General features: G+C 40.7%; 2 protein-coding genes across 3 annotated transcripts; both read right to left on the minus strand.

Moving 5' to 3' along the window:
• Positions 1 to 41: 41 nt before the first annotated feature.
• Positions 42 to 9,368, minus strand: fam118b (family with sequence similarity 118 member B). Of its 2 annotated transcripts, none has more exons than XM_030439167.1 (8): positions 8,796 to 9,368; positions 8,148 to 8,228; positions 7,683 to 7,935; positions 3,752 to 3,979; positions 2,161 to 2,289; positions 1,670 to 1,967; positions 1,197 to 1,262; positions 42 to 909 (listed from the first exon to the last, which is right to left on the minus strand). In XM_030439167.1, exons 2-8 carry the CDS (start codon positions 8,219 to 8,221, stop codon positions 896 to 898), a joined length of 1,062 nt encoding a protein of 353 aa, XP_030295027.1. In that variant the 5' UTR covers positions 8,222 to 8,228; positions 8,796 to 9,368; the 3' UTR covers positions 42 to 895. The 2 variants fall into 2 exon arrangements, with proteins under 2 accessions (XP_030295027.1, XP_030295028.1); XM_030439168.1 differs by having other exon boundaries at positions 9,237 to 9,365.
• A 690-nt stretch (positions 9,369 to 10,058) lies between these two features.
• On the minus strand, positions 10,059 to 17,287 carry ilvbl (ilvB (bacterial acetolactate synthase)-like). Its single transcript, XM_030439163.1, has 14 exons — positions 16,819 to 17,287; positions 16,128 to 16,329; positions 15,573 to 15,700; positions 15,201 to 15,451; positions 14,735 to 14,834; positions 14,521 to 14,618; positions 14,169 to 14,305; positions 13,725 to 13,859; positions 13,416 to 13,530; positions 13,040 to 13,209; positions 12,670 to 12,740; positions 12,501 to 12,572; positions 12,136 to 12,241; positions 10,059 to 12,007 (listed from the first exon to the last, which is right to left on the minus strand). Exons 1-14 carry the CDS (start codon positions 16,930 to 16,932, stop codon positions 11,829 to 11,831), a joined length of 1,878 nt encoding a protein of 625 aa, XP_030295023.1. The 5' UTR covers positions 16,933 to 17,287; the 3' UTR covers positions 10,059 to 11,828.
• Between the last annotated feature and the right edge of the window lie 155 nt (positions 17,288 to 17,442).

Raw genomic sequence — 17,442 nt, forward strand, 5'->3', positions numbered from 1 at the left:
GTTCCTGTTTGGTCATCATTAGGCAAACACGACAGGACAAATGGGATACCAAAAGCTTTATTTTGAAAATAGTACTCATAAATACTATGTCAGAAAACACATGCAAGTATTAAAAATACAAAAAAGGCTTACAAAGAACATTTTCAGCACAGGAGTGGCCAAAGTGATTGCTACTGGCTGAGCGCCTCTCTGTTATTGAAAACATGTTCTGAGGACAGAATCATGTGTTTGCAGATCAAGTAACCATCTACGACTGACAATCGTTCCAACCCATCCTCATTCCTGACCCAGTAGTGTGCAAATCAAGTTTTCCTGGTTTCAGGGTTGAGCACAGATGCAATCCTTACATATAAACAGAGGACTGTTTTTTCAGTTAAGAGTGTGTGATGTGCGTTACAGCTTGCACCCAGAACTTCTCTCGCAGGGGAAGGCGGGTCAGGCTCATGCAGTTTGTCTTAGTGCGTTCTTGGAAGTCCAAATCCATACAGTGAATCAATGCAACACAGTCGACCTCTGTCGGTGGATTCAGACCTATCATTTTTGTCGAGATGAAGTGAGAACATACCATCCAATCATTTGCAAAACTTTTCAAGTCTTTTCAACTGTAACTGCTGAAAAGTTGAGCAACATTTCAGTACAGTAAAGTGGGACTGTGAGGTTGGGTATTGGTGTTGACAGTTACTTTAAACTCCCCCTTTCCCTTTTAAACAAGAACTGATAGAGGAAAATATAAGACACCTGTAAAATACTGACAACGGCTGTTAGGTCTCCCACGGCCCATTGTGTTCCTGGATTCCTAAATCCATTGAATGAAATCAGACTTGAGGACTACTCAAAGTGGACTGATCTCGTGCTGTGGAGGAAAATGACTGATACTGATCCCGACTTCTGTCTGTCAAGAATGATAGTCTGGGGCAAAAAGAGAAGGAAGGGACATTTGAGATACATTAAAGAATCAAGTGAAATGTTGCCACTGACTGCCATGCATGCAATACTGCAAAGTCAGTTACATCTGTGTGTAGAGGAAGACCAGCAGGTCTTTTTGATACTGAAAATCAATAGCAGACTTGAGTTTTCTATCTACCAGCATGCAGTAAGAAAACAAAGAGTCCTGGACAGTGATATATTCTATGATTCTGCAAATGTCTCTTGCCAAGTGGCCACAGCCTGAAGTCAAAGAAGCATTCAGTCCTAACCTTGAAGGAGGCTTTTCTGTGTGGTAAAGCCGTTTTGCTGCTCCTCCCCATTTTGTGAAGGGGACCCTGCAGGAAAAGATAAACAAAGACAATTATAAAATGCAGGCGTTCAAGAAAGTCACAGAAAGAAAAAATAGAACTATGGTCTACTGCGTTTTTGGACATTTTCGTTTCTCACATTTCTAAGGAAATAATGCATGGATCTGTCTGCACTGTTGGGCCTTGGTGCAGGTATTTTCTCTTTTGATGCCATTTTATTATAGCAATGTGGTTGTGGAACATCTTTGATTGGGCAGTTAATTTGTTATATGCAAAAGTTAATATTCCTGCATGTTGTTTAATTAACTTACCAGAAATAGTAGTTTAAAATGAAAGATAAGACGAGACACAATGACAAGAGAAAATGATGTGTTGAGAAACTTCCATTGAGCTGACGTGTAAAACGGACACAGAAATGAGCTGGTCTTCCTTACCCCAGCCGTTGGTCGACACGTCACGGTTGCAGATCTCATTCGCCAGCCTCTCGAAGTACTCAGGCAGGTCGCCATACTCGTCTCCATAGGAGATGACCTTGATGCCCTTATCAAGCATGTTGTCACGCAGCTTCTTGAACTCGCCCACATCCTCCCGCCGCACAAGCATGAAGTGTTCCAGGTCCGACTTGTGTTTGACCGCCTCCAAGAACAGAGCCTGGAAGGTTGTGTCGTCTACCGTGCGCCCGCAGCCGAGAAACACAAACGATTTGGTCTCGTAAAGCTTCTGGATCTCACGCTGTGGAAACCCAGGGTAATGTTTGTCATTACACTCATACAAAAGCTACTAAGTGCACAGATAGAGGCCATATGGTACTACCACCTGTACTTAACTTTAATATAATACCATAACGTGCCATACAATTTACACTTTTAGTAAAGATTCTTTGCAGAATAAAGTCATTAATGAGAATCAACCAGTAATGACTCACCATAACCTCAGTGTTCCTCAGTACATTCTGGTATCCAGCAGGGTGCAGTACAATACCACTGGGGTTGGTGTAAACACCGTGGATATGCAGAACACTTAACCTCCGTTTCTCCTGAGCCCACTCCAACACCTAGACACACACACAAGCACACACTTAACAGTTCATTGCACTCAATCCTGTTCTGGCTGGGCAGGGAGTAAAATCACTGAACAGCAGTGAGAGGATATTAGCCCTGATGGAGACAAGGCATAAATACCAGGACTGAGAGGCAGAGCGATGGGTCGCTCAGAAAACTCTGACCAGTTTTTTCAAACTTGTGTTCAATTTAACAACTATTCAAACTATCTTTAAATCAGCCGGGACATAAATTACACAATTGAACAGCTGACAAACTGTGGAGAAACCAGTCGAAAGTTAAATAAACCAGTTTTACTGGTAAAACGCACACTTCCCCTTTAGCGAAATCTCAGGCCAAACGCAAATATTGTTCAATCTATAAAATTTGAAGGCAGCTGAGTAATGGCTAGAACTTTAACCTTTCTTTCCCTGTCAGGAGACAAAAGGGTCTTTCATGTCAAAGCATTAGCCTTTTTCCTCCAAAACCAACAGACGAGGAACTACACAAGAAAGACAATGTTGTGCAACTCTAAAAGTGGAGTGAGTGAGTTCCCCCAAATGCTAACCATTCAGGCAGATTTACCTGAAAACTCACACTCCAAGACAATCACCAACTCTGGTTCGGTTGAAATAAACCCTTAATCCACCCTGACAGAAAACAGCAGGTTGAGCCAAATTTTTTTTACATGTAATTCACTGAATTAAAGGTTTATTTCAACCAAACCAGGATTGGTTTTTGCTGGAAGAGGGGAAAGTCGAACTAAGGTAGGTAGTGAGTTTTATATTGTTTCTTGTCGAATTTGAATGAACTATTTTTCACAATTCTTGTCATTTTACTGTTTCTGTAAATGGAGTTTGGTGGATCTAGCAGCAAAAGTGACATAGTAGCTGTTTCCGATTAAACAACAAGAATTGTACTCCTGAATATAAATGTATTTCTCTGTAGGGATCATTACAGTAATCTTGTCAAGACACTTGGAACAACAATCTCAGGCTGTCAGAGGCAAAACCAAGCAGTATTTGTGGACTATGTATTACAGTTGAAGTGAGGCCTGCTGGTAGTCTCGCTAATGCCCACAAAAACCATCTCCTAAGGCACCCAAGGTGTCAGAGTACTTTAAGATCCTTTGGGCCAACCCATGACCTGGGACCCTGGACACTGAACTGAACTGGTGTTTCCCAGCTGTTGGTGGCCCTGGTTGACACTGCCCAGAGGGATTATGTGGCAGACGTTACAGCCTGTATCACCACTGAGATGATCTACTTGGACCAATTCCAACATTTTTTGTACTACTCATTTACACACCAACATATGTAAACATAAGGCCCAGGTCTAAAAATAGTGGAATTCCCCTATAGGACTCGCTTTACTGCGTGCTTCAGTGACCTTTGCTCTCATCTGAAAAAGCTGACTGAATGTGTTGTTACAGGGAAATATCAATCAATTCCATAACATTGTCAAAGCGCTGTTTACCTTCTTCTCATCTGTTAGGTCCAAAGACTCCAGCTTGGTGCCCTGGTGAGCCGCATAGATCTCCAACAGGTTGTCAAAGTTAGTAGTGAGGACCAGTGCACCACTCTCCATTAACTGTAGTACCGAGCGCAGTAGATGTTTGCCTGCATGCTCCATCTTGCACTCCAAGTCGTCAAACACCTCGTACAGACAGTCCTTGAAGAATGTGGATCGTACATTGCCAGTTCGCTGTAAAAATACATTCATAAATGAAAATAAATAAAAGATAAGAAATGCTAGGAGTAATGATGTGTTGGGTAGAAGTGTACATGCCAGAAATTATCCAATTGGGACACTTTCAATTGTTCTGTAGGTCTGAAATGTCAGAATATAAATTTAAATATCAGTAATACTTTAATAACAAATTATATTACATGTACGAGAATAGGATTTGGTCATGTCAGAATACATACATTGACACATTACTACATTTCAATGTACTTTTTGACATGACAATGATGTCAAGACTTCATACAGTGTCATATGGACTTATCTTCCTAGTTATTCTTGATGATCTATCATGAGCCAAGTACCTTTGGATGGGACTGAAAGCAGTATGATAACAGCCAGAGCAGAAAAATGCAGCAAACAACCATCAGCATTGTGATCTAGTGTGTGAAGTGGAAGTAAGTCATGCCAAAAGTGATCCCTAGGGCACTGATGCCAAGGCTGAAAGGTTTCACATTTACATTAAGCACATGTGACTGTAAAGAACTGTGGCAATGTGAAACACATTTTTAACCAAAACCCCTGCCTTTTCACAACAAATGAAAAGAATGTGCTGACTGTCCTTGAATCTGCACTGATTAGTTGAGTCTTAACACAAGAAAGGTCAAGCTGGAAAAAAACTAAATCTACACTCTTTGTTTACATGGATGAGAATTTACACTGTTTATAACCTAAAAAATGCTGAGTGCACCTACTAAATACTGATTCATAAATTAACTTCTGGTGGAAATGATTAAGGAAAGAGTAAATAGTCTTAAGATATCATGTAGCATATTCTTCATTTGCTCAAAAGTTTGCATTCTCTGAGTTGCCCCATTGGAACATAGCATTTCCAGATTAGGAGGAACTAGCTTGTTTATCCTGTTTATCAAGTGTCTTTAAATAAATAGTTCCATTTAAACTGAGATTGAGTAACGGCTTAATTATTTTTTTTCATTTTGTTTATGTTATAATACTAGAATAAACATAGTAATATACCATTTATACTATTATGCAAATGTGCCATATTACTATCCTTGAAGGGGAGCATGGAACCAAATTTTAGTGCTAACTACTCGTATAGTCATGTTGTCCAGGCATTACACGTGACAGAAGAGGGCATCAACATCATTTTCTTTTGTGTTAACAGGCTTTCCAACATGACTTCTCTCTGACGCTGATCTTCACAGAACTGCTAACAGGCATGTTAGGTGCTTCTTACTCTCAAGTGAGACTTCGGGGTTGTGCCAAGTGAGAACTGGTTTTCAAAATATCTGCTCAAGGGAGTATTTGTTCTGCATCAACACATCACCCTCTCTGATCCTATCCACAGCTCCTCAAGTAGCAACTCACATATGACCTGAGTCTGCTAAGAGATTATGGGCTGTGACTACCAGGTCTGAATCTCAACCTTACCTGGCAGAGCCTGTTGTAAAAAAAAAAGAAAAGAGAAAAGAGCCAGGTGGCTAAGAATAGCAAAGAGTAAAGCAGAGATGCAGTGACCAAGGTGATCCTAGCGCAGGGAAATGCTCCGCTGACTTCAAGAGATTACAGCTCTAATGGGCTAAACAGCAGGAGTCATTTCAACAGGATGAAGCTCATTATCCGCATCTAGTGTCTTCAGCACTACTAATTTCACTATGACAATTTCCTTTTTCAGCAAGGTACATAAAGGCCTTTAATAATCTTAGATTATCACCAGAATGACCATCAACAGATTAATAAATGTTTCTGACCCTGTGAAACACACTGTTTATATTTCTTGCCTGAACTGAGCAAATAAACTGGTCAGCAAAGTTGTAATTAGCCTTGTTTTTTTCGAAGGTCAAAGGTGTGAGAGGATTTAAAAGAAAAACAGCGTCTTTGAGTTTTAACTTCAGATTACCCTCATTACCGGAAACTGCATGCCTGCTATAATCGGGCTATAAACAATTCCATGGAAAGTGGGTTAAACTCTCACAGCCTACTGTTAGTGGAACTGACAACATAACACTCTCATATTCTTCACTTTTCTTTTGGTGTTTTGAGTACTTTTGCAAATTGTCTTATATCATAACGCAACAATTCACTCTTGAAGAAATTATTGTTCTTGGATCAGAGGTCATCAACTCATGTCTAGTGCTCACGTGTGTGCTTAACATGAACACTGACAATATTTGCAGATGGGGTTTTGTAAATTGAGTCACTACACATTCATACGCTCTTCTGTAAGTTACTGCATACTTGCTTTTTGGGTTGTGCTTCAACTCTGACTGGGAAATCTGGGTTGGGGGGCTGCTGGTTCACATTATTCTATGCTTGTTTTTTTCCTCAGCGTGCTACAGCCTGCTGTGTCCGTAGCCAACGGCAGTGGGCTGGTGTCTGCACGACTGTGGATTGAAAAAAAAAAACCCACGATGGATAAAGCCATAAAAGTGCTGTTTGTTCCCTTTGACAGGCTGAGGGCTGAAACAAAGCGTGTTTTATCAATGTCAAAGGTGCGATGAGACATGACTAACACAGGAGGCAAACGGTATTAAGGCTCCCATCTGTCAGCCCTGCTCCAGACCAGACCGGTCCAAAAGAAAGAGAATTAAGTTATATGGAAAGCCAAAAATGTCTTTATTAGTTCCATTTTTTGCAATTTCCAGTTAGTTTGCAGCTGCAAGGTTGGGTGGAAAAGGAGAATAAATTCTGTCTCACTCAAAATGTATGACTTACTCTGAATTACTAGGGAATATTTCAAAAAATGTTGCATCTTAGTGATAATGGGCTTGTGGAGGCTTGTCAGGTAACGCCCCTGAATTTTAAGGATGAGATTGCGTGGAGTTGTGAATTTAAATTGTTATGTCATATAAGCCATCATGCACATTTATTTGAAACTACAAATGGGGATGCCACACTACAAAATGGATGGTTCAAGCCAGACGTGTTGCCCAGCTTGTTGTTTTTTCATTTCACTTTGGAAAAAGTATATATTAGTGCTTAAGCTATTGCTGACACTAGATAACATGAACAAAATGTGCACCAGACTACATACTAGGAATACTTAAAAGCTGCCACTGATCAGCTAAATTGTTTTTAGAAGTTCTTTCCAATGTAAGCTGCTGTTTGCTGATTAAACATAAGTGGCAACTAAGATTGCCCATACTAGCCTATAATCTTGGCTTTGTGCATTATTCCCTAGTACTCACTGCAGATGCTTAACCACCTTTATAAACTTTTAGTTATTCAGATTCAGTATTTTAGACATAGAAAACCAGTTCAATGCAGGTTTGTTATTTTCTCGTATATGTTGTTAGCCCTGATTAAGGACAGAAAGAATGAAAAAAAAAAAAAAAACACACACTCATTGTTCACCTTGCCTGCCTTCATCAGGTGTTTTTTTTCCTGAGGGAGCCCTGAGGAGAGCACTGGTTGCTACTGATAAAGATAAAACACAGTCCCAGCCTCACATCACCTGACAAAAAACTTGGGTTGGTATAGACCAAAATTCATTTCTGAGAAAAAGACCCACAAACAGGCCTGGTGTCATCAGCTGTGTCTCTTAAAGAGATAAGACTAAGATGCCTTATCTCAATCCATGAAAATGTCCCCGGCTGAGGAAAGGACAGTGAGCTGGCAGTCTGTCTGCCACGTGTTTGTGCATGTGTAACAGGGTGGTGTACAAAGGAAAGCCAAGGAAAGGAAGAAGGCTGAGGCTTACCGGGGAAAGTTTCTGAATGAGGTCATGGGCCACATGCACCAAATTCTTATCTTCCTGCATGTGCTTCTGGAAACGCCGACTTTCCTCCTCTTCTAGCAGGTCAAAGTCATTGGCTGCATCGAGCAAGGCCTGGATGAGGCCCTTCCAGGAGCGGAGCGCAGGGACCTGAGGGGCCACTGCAGAGCTTACCCCGGTGCCAATCACAAGGACCAGCTCAGGGGCTCGCTTGGTCTTCAGGCTGGGCAGCAGTTTCCTTTAGGTCAGAGAGAGATTGGGTGATAATGGTTCCAAAGATGATGTTTCCCAAATCGTTCTGACGGCGTGAAGGTTAAACAAACCATTTTCAAGCACACTGGAACTAAAACCGACCTTTGATTAGGACTGGCAAAAATGAGGAACTCAAGAAAACAAAGATATTATTTGAAGCTGTTCCCTAAACTTCCTAAAAATTCGTGCAGGCTGTACCTGGGCTTTTTTGCATTCGAGTCTGCATCCTGAGAGTCAGCCGCAGGTCTCTTCACTGCAACAACAGAGGCCATTCAGCTCCTGTAAGAGAAACATGATCAACCATGTGCTTACTCCGATGACTACTTCAGCTCAACAATAAGCAACACAATACAACAATTCTTGCTTTGAGCGCCTGCCACATGCAAATCGACTATCTTTTAACGAACTCATCATCATATTGGACTTATGTCAAAAAGGGACATTACAAGTGACGTATCAATACAGGTCAGACTTTCATGTCAAATGACAACGGTGCTTTCACAAGTTTACCACTGTGTTTATCATTTTGCAAACAGGAAATCTTTTAATGTTTTTCGAGCAGACCACACACCCTGTCTGATGATGACATATGATGTTAGTCATTACAGAAGTACGACCTACAGTAAGGCTATTGTTTCCGGAAATTGTAATAGACAATGTGACGTTAGCTATTTTTTGTTGACTTGGATTGCTAATGTTTCCAACTTGAACACAAACCAATGCCCCCCAACGTGTCAGTTAGCGATAGCATTTAACCCCCTCCAAGTTTTAATACCAGCACTGATTTCTGGAGACACAACAACCGGTAACATTTCACACCACGGACACGATGTTACCAGTACTCACCTTGATATCGGTAAGTTAATGCCCAGCGTTTACTCCTGTTCAGGCGGTAATCCTTTTCATTCGAAGTCAGCCAAAGTCGTCTCTGGGTTTACGCGAGTCAGGTTTAATAGCTCGGAAATGGACTTGAGTTCGGTGCGTTTAGCTTGTATGACGGTGTAAGGCTAACCTGATAATAACTCTTCGTGAACGGCAAACTGCTACTGTGCCACCAGAGCATATGGGACGAACAAAGCCCGGCAGACGTTAACTCGAAAACTAGCGTTAAGCTAACGTAACTTTGATATCTGCTTTGAGCTAGGTTAGCTATCTCCGAGGTTGTTAAAAGCGCAAACCTACCTGTATTTTACTTGTCATTCTGAAGGTAGAGTAATTAAAGTTGTATGTGTCTATTGTTAACCAGTCTCCTTGGCTAAAACAAAACAAAACAAACAAAACCTGTACCGTTATACACCAGCAATGCTCTCGACTCTCCCGGCTACTCTTTCACACATCGGCAGTCTATGTAAGTTTAACTAAGCTGTTGAAGTCACCGCCTGTGGTGATGTGCGTCCGATCTCAGGATGCCTTCAGGTGCTGTACGAATAACCCTCCACAGCCCTCCCTGTCCTGCGTGGAATATGTGTCAGCAAGGGAGCATGGCCAAAAAAAAAAAAACACAACACAGACACCTCATATTAGAGTTATCCATGAGTAAAAGTGTATGAAAAGACAACTGCGCCGTGAAATAATCTGAATTTACGTGCCATTTTCATGTCATGATTAAGCTTTTTTCAGGACCACAACGTAACCAACCCCCATGACATCCGAGTGGCAAACGTAATACGGATTACGTATACTGTATTATTCTGTATAATTGTTATGCATGTATCATTGCACACATCAACAAAGCATTTATTAACAAACCAAAGCTATGAAGGGGACATTTACGAGGAGCACTTGAAAGCAGCATAAGTAGAGCCTTTCTAACTTGGTGACGTCGATCAGAGAAGCTAAACATCAGCAACCTGGAGGACTGTAAACTGTTCAAACAGCTGTTGCTCGTTGCATATGCAATGCACATTATGCACTATAACATGAATGCAATGATTGCAGCCTTAGAGCGGCACGTTTCACTTTATAATGGAGCTTCATTTGGATATCTGTATGCAAATATGCAATATTAGATTAGAAATCAACCAGTAAGTCTTGGAGTCCAAGGCCTCATAATTAGACAATATGTCTAACAAAAAGATAAAGAGATTCATAACGTTCAGCAAGGCTTTGTTCACGCTCACTTTGCTTCTTTATTTAAATGCCAGCGCCTCCATAATTGAGAAAAATACCATACTTTGATTTCACTCGATCAATCACTCAAAACACATGTTGTAATCAAGTTGGCTTTTATGGATACACACAACAGCAGATGTTTTCCCAGATGGCCTGTTTTCTACCAATACATGTGGCTTTTTCCTCATAACTTATGCTAAACAGGAACACGTCAGCATAGATTGCCTGAGGAGAGCCACGACTAGCTTCTGCCATCTCTTGTTCAAAAAGAAAACTGCACTCTTGAAATGATAAGTTCTCTGATGTAAACCATGCTGTACGTTTTGTTAATTGTACCAACAATAATTACATACAGTTATGCTAATCTCATGTCAAGTTAATATCATACTGAAACTGTACAATCAGAGATATTTAAGTTAGTTCTGATTAGACTGTGTTGTCGCAGTCATTGCATTGTTATAAACAAAATATAACCAGGTGCTTGAATCTGTAAAATCAAACAGAAGCCTACAATACGGTTTGTGCTCTGAGCATTGAGAAGCCAACTCGTTACTGTTTTGTTTGTTTGTTTTTTTTCAATTTATTTGAGAATCTGTCCAAATTAACATTTCAAGATCAAAAGGGTGACATACTTCCCTCAAATTACCTAATAAAACATCAATATATATATATATATTGGAGTGAGATGATCCACACATGTGTTCACCTGGTGAGTAAATAAGTTAGAATTATAGTGCAATACATATTTTGTATAGGCATATTTTAAATGATAGCCCACATCAATGCATACAAGTTAGTATTAAATACATAACTGAATCAGCAGACACATTTTCAATATATACATACCAATGTATTCCAAGACACAATCAAACACTGAAAGGCATACAGTTTTTTCGATCTTCAACATTCAAAAAAAAAAATAATTATACCCAACACGTGATTCTATCCCAAATAATCAACTGATTAAGAACATTACAGCTGTTAGATTTCATGTATCCTCACAATAAAAAGGCTCCATGTTCATTTGATAACAGGAGAGAAAGGCATACTGGTCACATGTCATAACTTAAACCAATGCACTCGCTCACAAACGATTTCAGTCACTGGTTTATATTCGCAAGAAATATCTAAAGTTATAATAGGCTGCTTGGAGTTCCAAAATCTGACCCCAAGCTCCTGAAGAGGTAAAATCCCAAGAAAAAGCAAGTTTCCTCACTTTTCACTGTTTCCCTTTTTAAAATGCAGCAATTAGCTGAGATAGCACAACATGAACCTGAAAGTAGCATGGAGCACAACTAAAGCTTTAGTTTATCGGCTGGTAGATCTGGGGCTATTGTATTTTTACTTAAGTCGAACTTAGTAGTTAATAACCAAAACAAATGTAGGATAACAAATTAGGTAGCTATGCATTATAAACATTGTTATAAATGCTTGTTTTACGAACAGTCACCGTTTGATAATGAGATATCAGTTATGACTCTGCAGATGTGTTACTGGTGTGATCCTTGACTCATCCGATGAGGAAGGTAAGTGATATTGCAACTGACTGCTCATAAACTCTTAAAGAAGATCTGCATACTTTAAAGTCATTTCCTCTCAGCAAAGTGAAATATGGCTTTAAGGGCACAAAGGATTAGCATAGGTCTGGTCAGTGCTGAGTATCCAACAGTATGTTCTTCCTACAACCCTGCATAGAGCCTGACAAGTCTATGAAGAGCCAAAGGGTAAAGGAAGAGGACTGCACTGTTTTAAGAAATCACAGCTGCTCTATACAGAAATAGAGCCCTCTCTAAAGTTGGTCTTCCCTATCATAACATTCAGAAGTACAGCCTTGCCCTCTCGGCTCTCCTTCTGAGCCTGTTTGATGATGTCACTTAGCCTGTCCTCGTCCTCACGCCCAACAAGGTAGCCTTTACCGCCGTAACCGTCTGCCACTATATGATAATCTGCAAGGAGGAGAAGAAAATATGCCAGTTGATTTCTGCCCAGTCATCCCACATAAATATACATTGATTTTGCTCACAGTGTGGGTTATAATCTGTCCATATTAAAGCCATCACAGCAGAAAATGTACCTGTAAATGCAAGGCCGCACGCCACGTTGCTGCCGAGTATGGGAACCTGCTCTCTGGATATCTGACTCCAGCATGCATCATTTCCCACCACAGATATAACTGGTGTCTAGGAATAAACAGGATGAAATGAGGATTATCAAGGTGATAGTGACTTTTAGTGATTTTTTGATCATTTCAAAATTTGACTGATCAAACAACCCCTAAGGGATTGTGCTGGCGTGTGCCAACTGTACTTGATTGAAATCTATGTCACTCTCCTGTTGCATGTATGTTGAGATTGATACTGGCACATGCTTTATATTTGCTATACTTCACATTTATTATGGATGATAGAAGAGTGCAAATGTTGTGATTGGTGATTTTACCTTATGTCTAGTGAATGTGTCATACTCAGCAACACTGTATCCTAAGGAGCCATCACCATAGACTATCCACACCTACAAGGAACACAAAGTAGCATTTAATTCATAAAGAATGAACACTGACAATCAGACAGAGCACTTTTAGAAATGAGGAACTAAATCAATACTATACTTCAGATTCAGGCCGGCACAGTTTTGCCCCCAGGGCAAATCCTCCTCCAACTCCCAGGGTCCCAAAGGCTCCTATATGAATGAAAAACAGTAATGTTAACTTCATATGCTCGCAAAGAAGCATGATTAACCTCAGGATACATCGCTATAAGACAGACTTGTGATTATGTAGGACTTGACTCACAGTGTTTGGTGCACTGCTGTAACCTCTTTATATGGCAACAAAAAGACAACAAATCATCTGACTTGAAATCATTATTTCTTTTTGCTGACATAACACTCTCCTCTCACATTATAATAATCAAACATCCACTGCTTTAATCACAACAGCGCTGCAAAAAGTAATTGTTGTTTGGTCTCAGAGATCTAACCTGGATCTAGCCAACGCAAAGGTCCTCTTGGTCTCATTATGTAAGCTGCACTTCCAACAAAATCGCCCCCATCGGCAACAATGATGCTGTCCTCTGACATCAGCTCATCCACACAGTGGAGGACTTTCAAGGGATTTAAGTGGTGTTCGGTTTTCTCATCAGCTTTAGCCCTGGAATAGAAAACATGAATTGATGTTGTTTGCTTTCTCGTTATTAGAGATCAAACTAATCAGGACCTTTTTTTTTTTATAATAATCATAACTACAATGCAAGTTAAGAGGAAATTTGTCCTGGTAACACTGATGTTTTTTCAGTATACTGTATGCTGACACATACACACACACAGACCAGGGATCATCATCCTGGCGTACTGTACCTGTTTGCATTTTCTTTGGTCAGATCTCCTGCTTTGAGGCTCTGAGGCCATTCTTCTGGACAGCGATGGCCCTTCAGGCCTTTGGAAAGCCGCAATAAGAATGAACCAGCGTCCCCTAAAATAGACAGATATTTTTAAGGTCAAAATGCTGAAACAATATCATGCAGACTTTAATGTAAAAAGGATTTTTTTTAAAATGGCTTTTTCCTCACTAATCACTGAATATTTACAATGATATATACTGATGTATACATACAATTGATTACTTCAATTGTGATAATGCATCATGATGGCAGTTTGTGAACGTACCCTGAATTGCTACAGTCGGTTTCCAGAACATATCTGAGTTTTTCAGCAGCTGTGTCTTATCTCTGTTCACAGCGATGATCTTACTGCGTCTGTTGAGAACTCTGCCGTAGCTGAGCCTGAAGTCACACACAGTGCCTGCAAACAAAACACTCCATCTTAACATTTCTCGAGTTCTGGCTAGCCTTAGGCTATACTGGCTACTTTGAAAATACAGTTAAACCTCCTGACTGTATTTCATGAAGAAATACATTACAACTTTGACATCTGATTTCTTTTAACAAGGATCAGCAGTTATTCTATGAGGCCTTAACCTACATAATTTTGCTGTATAACTGTGTTGTAATTAGTCCTTGTTATCTTGTGTTAGCTAGATATCTTCTGTTAAAAAAGATGTTATGTTGCTATGTTAATATATGGGATTAAGACTGTTTATCTGGGTCTGACCTGCTAAGAGCACCAAGTCTGCATCCTTCAGAGCATCTCGTCTGTTCTGTCTGATGTGGATGGGACTGTCTCTACCCAGCATGCCACGGGACATGCCCCCTAGAAAGCAGGGGATGCCCAAATCCTCCAATGCCTTCCTGTAGAGCAGAAAAACATTTTGATCAAATGAGCATCGCAAAGTAAAATAAAAATAACTAAACTACACTTCAATGGTATCCAGATGCTGCAGAGTAATTTCACAAATTTAAATATTAAAATGTATAGCACTGATAGTGAGCAACAATATAATCAAGAGTGACAGAAAAAAAAATTAAAAAGTAGAGAGGAAGGGGGCATAACAATTGTCTGTTACCTGATATCATCAGCAGGTGTTGGGGGTAGTGTTGCTTGGCTACCCAGCAGAATAACAGGTTTCTTGGCCCGACTCACCAACTCTATGCACTTTTGTACCTGATTTGTAATGAAGGAAAAAAAAAACTCTGGTTTCTTTCTCTTAATATTGTACTGTACTGTAATATTCTTAACTAAATAACTGTTGCAAGTAACATCAAACCTTAAATTTGTACCTGATCGTCTGTGGCTTGTGGGATGTCAACAGGGAGCGGAGACACATCTCTTGTTTCCCAGGCTCCAGCAAATAGGTTCAATAGATGATTATTGAGGTACCTTACAAGGAATCAGACCACCACTGTCACATGAAATCCCTTTATATGCAGTACTGTATTTCATATTTGCCTTTACAACGGAAAATGTTCAACCAAAGTTGAACTAAGCTCAAGGTTGTATAAAAGATTCAGCTCAGACTCAAGCCAAAGATGTTTACTGTTCTCTGTTGTAGACTTGTGGGCTCTCAGGACATTCATTAATGTCAGTGTTACAAATCTAACATCAGTTAACTTGTTAGGTTGTTGAGCTCTGGTCAACCCAATACCATGCAGTTTCTCTCATGTCAACCAGTTGACTATTCTCACGCAGCATGACTTGCATTCTAAATACACTAAATAACAAAGTGCAGTCATGCTGGTAACATACCATGTGACAATTGTTCCCATCAGGCCTTTGGGAGGGTTCTTCACTCCAAACTCTTTGGAGACAAGGTGGAAGGGATAGAGCGTATCGATGGGGAACTCAATGAAAACAGGACCAGGAGTTCCCGACTGAGCGATGGCCAGGGCTTTTCTGACGGTAGGCACAATCTCCCTGATAGTCCTGATGGAGGCACAGAACTTACACAGCGGCTTGAAGAGAGACATCTGGTCAATGTCTTGCAGCGCTCCTCTGCCCTGTACCACAAAGACAGTTGGTGGAGAGGTTAGACACCTGAAAATCAAGTACTTTGTTCCGTTATGTTACTCCACCTGCACATAAATATTATAATGGCCTCAGTATTTGAATTGACTCCACCTGAAGTAGTGTACCAGCAGCTCCTCCCATGAGCAGCAATGGAGATTCAGCCATCTGTGCATTCTTCACTGCTGTCACTGTGTTAGTGAGGCCTGGGCCAGCAGTCACTGCAGCTACACCAACAGTGCCTGGTGGGGTAACAATCGAGAACATATCAACCGACTCCAAAAAACACATTTATTACTGACTGAATGAACTATACAAGATATTGATACAGTTGAATCTTAACTTAATACAATACCAGGGCCAATGGATCTTTGAACTGCGAACTGCCTTGGTGGAAACCTGTTATTTATTTTTGTATTATTTTATTCTGTCTTTGTTAAGCAATTGGGGCTGCATTTTTGCATGACAGGTACTATATGAATCAAGTTGTTATCTTTAAAGTCATTATTATACCGGGGCCATAGTCATCAAGCCACAATTAATGCTGTTAGCTGTCAAACAAGCCAAGACGGAGGCACACCCAATCCCTTTATTATCCATGCCAGCAAACATGATGTGTGCTCAAACAAAACTGTAGCCAATCTATTCTCGCTTTCTTCGTGTCTGCACCTGAGAGTCGTGCCACAGCATCAGCAGCGAAGACGGCAGTGGCCTCATGTCTGGTGTCTACAATGCGGATGCCCATCTTCTCACACGCCACCAGGATAGGCGAGATGTGTCCACCCACAAGGGTGAAAACGTACTTGACCCCATGGGCACGAAGCACCTCTGCCACGCTCTCGCCACCATGCCGTGGGCTCTTGGTCTCGGTCTGAAGTGAGATACAGGATGGAATAAAAGTTAACTCAGAGAGGAGGATGTTTGGATGATTCCTGTCACTTCACTGTCACAAGGTTGTAAAAAAAAAAAACAAAAGCTATCAGTGTGAGGTGAAGGCCCCTTAAAGGTCACCAGCCACACTATCTCTTCACTCCATTCATATTTCACAATAACCATATATTGTCCTGGCTTGCTGCGGCGGTGTGCCTGTGGGCTTTGTGCAATCCCACTAACAGCCTGAGTGATGTGATGCCCTTTGTGCTAGAAAACCACAAGGCTGGTCAAAGTTTACATGAATGGAGTCCAGCTTACCTTTTCACCTGTGGCAAGCTTCAGTGTACAGGTGATTTTCTTGCACATGTGATGCATTAACTAGGACTGATCCGTGCAATGCTTCCTGTACATTAAAATGCATGAGCAGAATGGAAAAGCAAAGCTAGGAGGTCATAATGATTAACAATGTTGAATTGTAACAACCTACCTTGTGAAACAACTGGTAGAGTAATCCAAGTTTGTAGGCTGCAAATACTAGCCCTCCCACCACGATGCCAGCAGAGCATCCAAGAACGGTGCCAATGGCTCCAAACGACTCCATGTTAAGATGTGGAAGCAAACCTTTATTTACTAAAAGTCAACTTAGCTCAACTTGATAAGCAAACTTGCCCTTAACTGGTCCAGTTCAGCTCAGTAGCTGAGCTCGGCTAGGCTAAAATACTGTGGAGCTGCTCCTACAACCGCTATACTCCCATTTCTAAAGTCGTTATTCAACTGCACATTCACGGTGAAATTAGCTAATACAAAGTTACTGACGAAACGCTGTGAGGGACATGTAGTAGACTCTTCTGCAACTGACAGAGTCGTTCAGTTTCCGCAATAGCTGTGCAGACTCACAGGAACTTCAGCGGATATATTTACAAGTCGAGCTATCGGGATGTACATGTGGAACTTCCGGGTATTATTTTCAAAATAAACTCGACAACGTACATGTGAATAATTACTTGTGTTTAGTTTTCGCTGTATGTTTTCGCAAAACACACCCATGATAATACATTCATACAGGCAACAAACTCAAACCCTTTATATCGATGCTATCAACCGCAAATTT

The sequence above is a fragment of the Sparus aurata genome, chromosome 2, assembly GCF_900880675.1.
Source record: "Sparus aurata chromosome 2, fSpaAur1.1, whole genome shotgun sequence".
NCBI classification, from domain to species: Eukaryota; Metazoa; Chordata; class Actinopteri; order Spariformes; family Sparidae; genus Sparus; species Sparus aurata.

What these genes read in the sequence shown, in the direction of transcription:
- fam118b (XM_030439167.1), bottom strand. Translation starts at nt 8,221, where the DNA reads ATGGCCTCTGTTGTTGCAGTGAAGAGACCTGCGGCTGACTCTCAGGAT. An exon ending in ACCTAACAGATGAGAAGAAG is followed by an intron (nt 2,290 to 3,751) that starts GTAAACAGCGCT and finishes GTGTGTGTCTAG; the next exon opens with GTGTTGGAGTGGGCTCAGGA. An exon ending in TGAGGAACACTGAGGTTATG is followed by an intron (nt 1,968 to 2,160) that starts GTGAGTCATTAC and finishes GGGTTTCCACAG; the next exon opens with CGTGAGATCCAGAAGCTTTA.
- ilvbl (XM_030439163.1), bottom strand. Translation starts at nt 16,932, where the DNA reads ATGGAGTCGTTTGGAGCCATTGGCACCGTTCTTGGATGCTCTGCTGGC. An exon ending in CACAAGCCACAGACGATCAG is followed by an intron (nt 14,619 to 14,734) that starts GTACAAATTTAA and finishes ATTACAAATCAG; the next exon opens with GTACAAAAGTGCATAGAGTT. An exon ending in ACCAAAGAAAATGCAAACAG is followed by an intron (nt 13,210 to 13,415) that starts GTACAGTACGCC and finishes TTTCTATTCCAG; the next exon opens with GGCTAAAGCTGATGAGAAAA.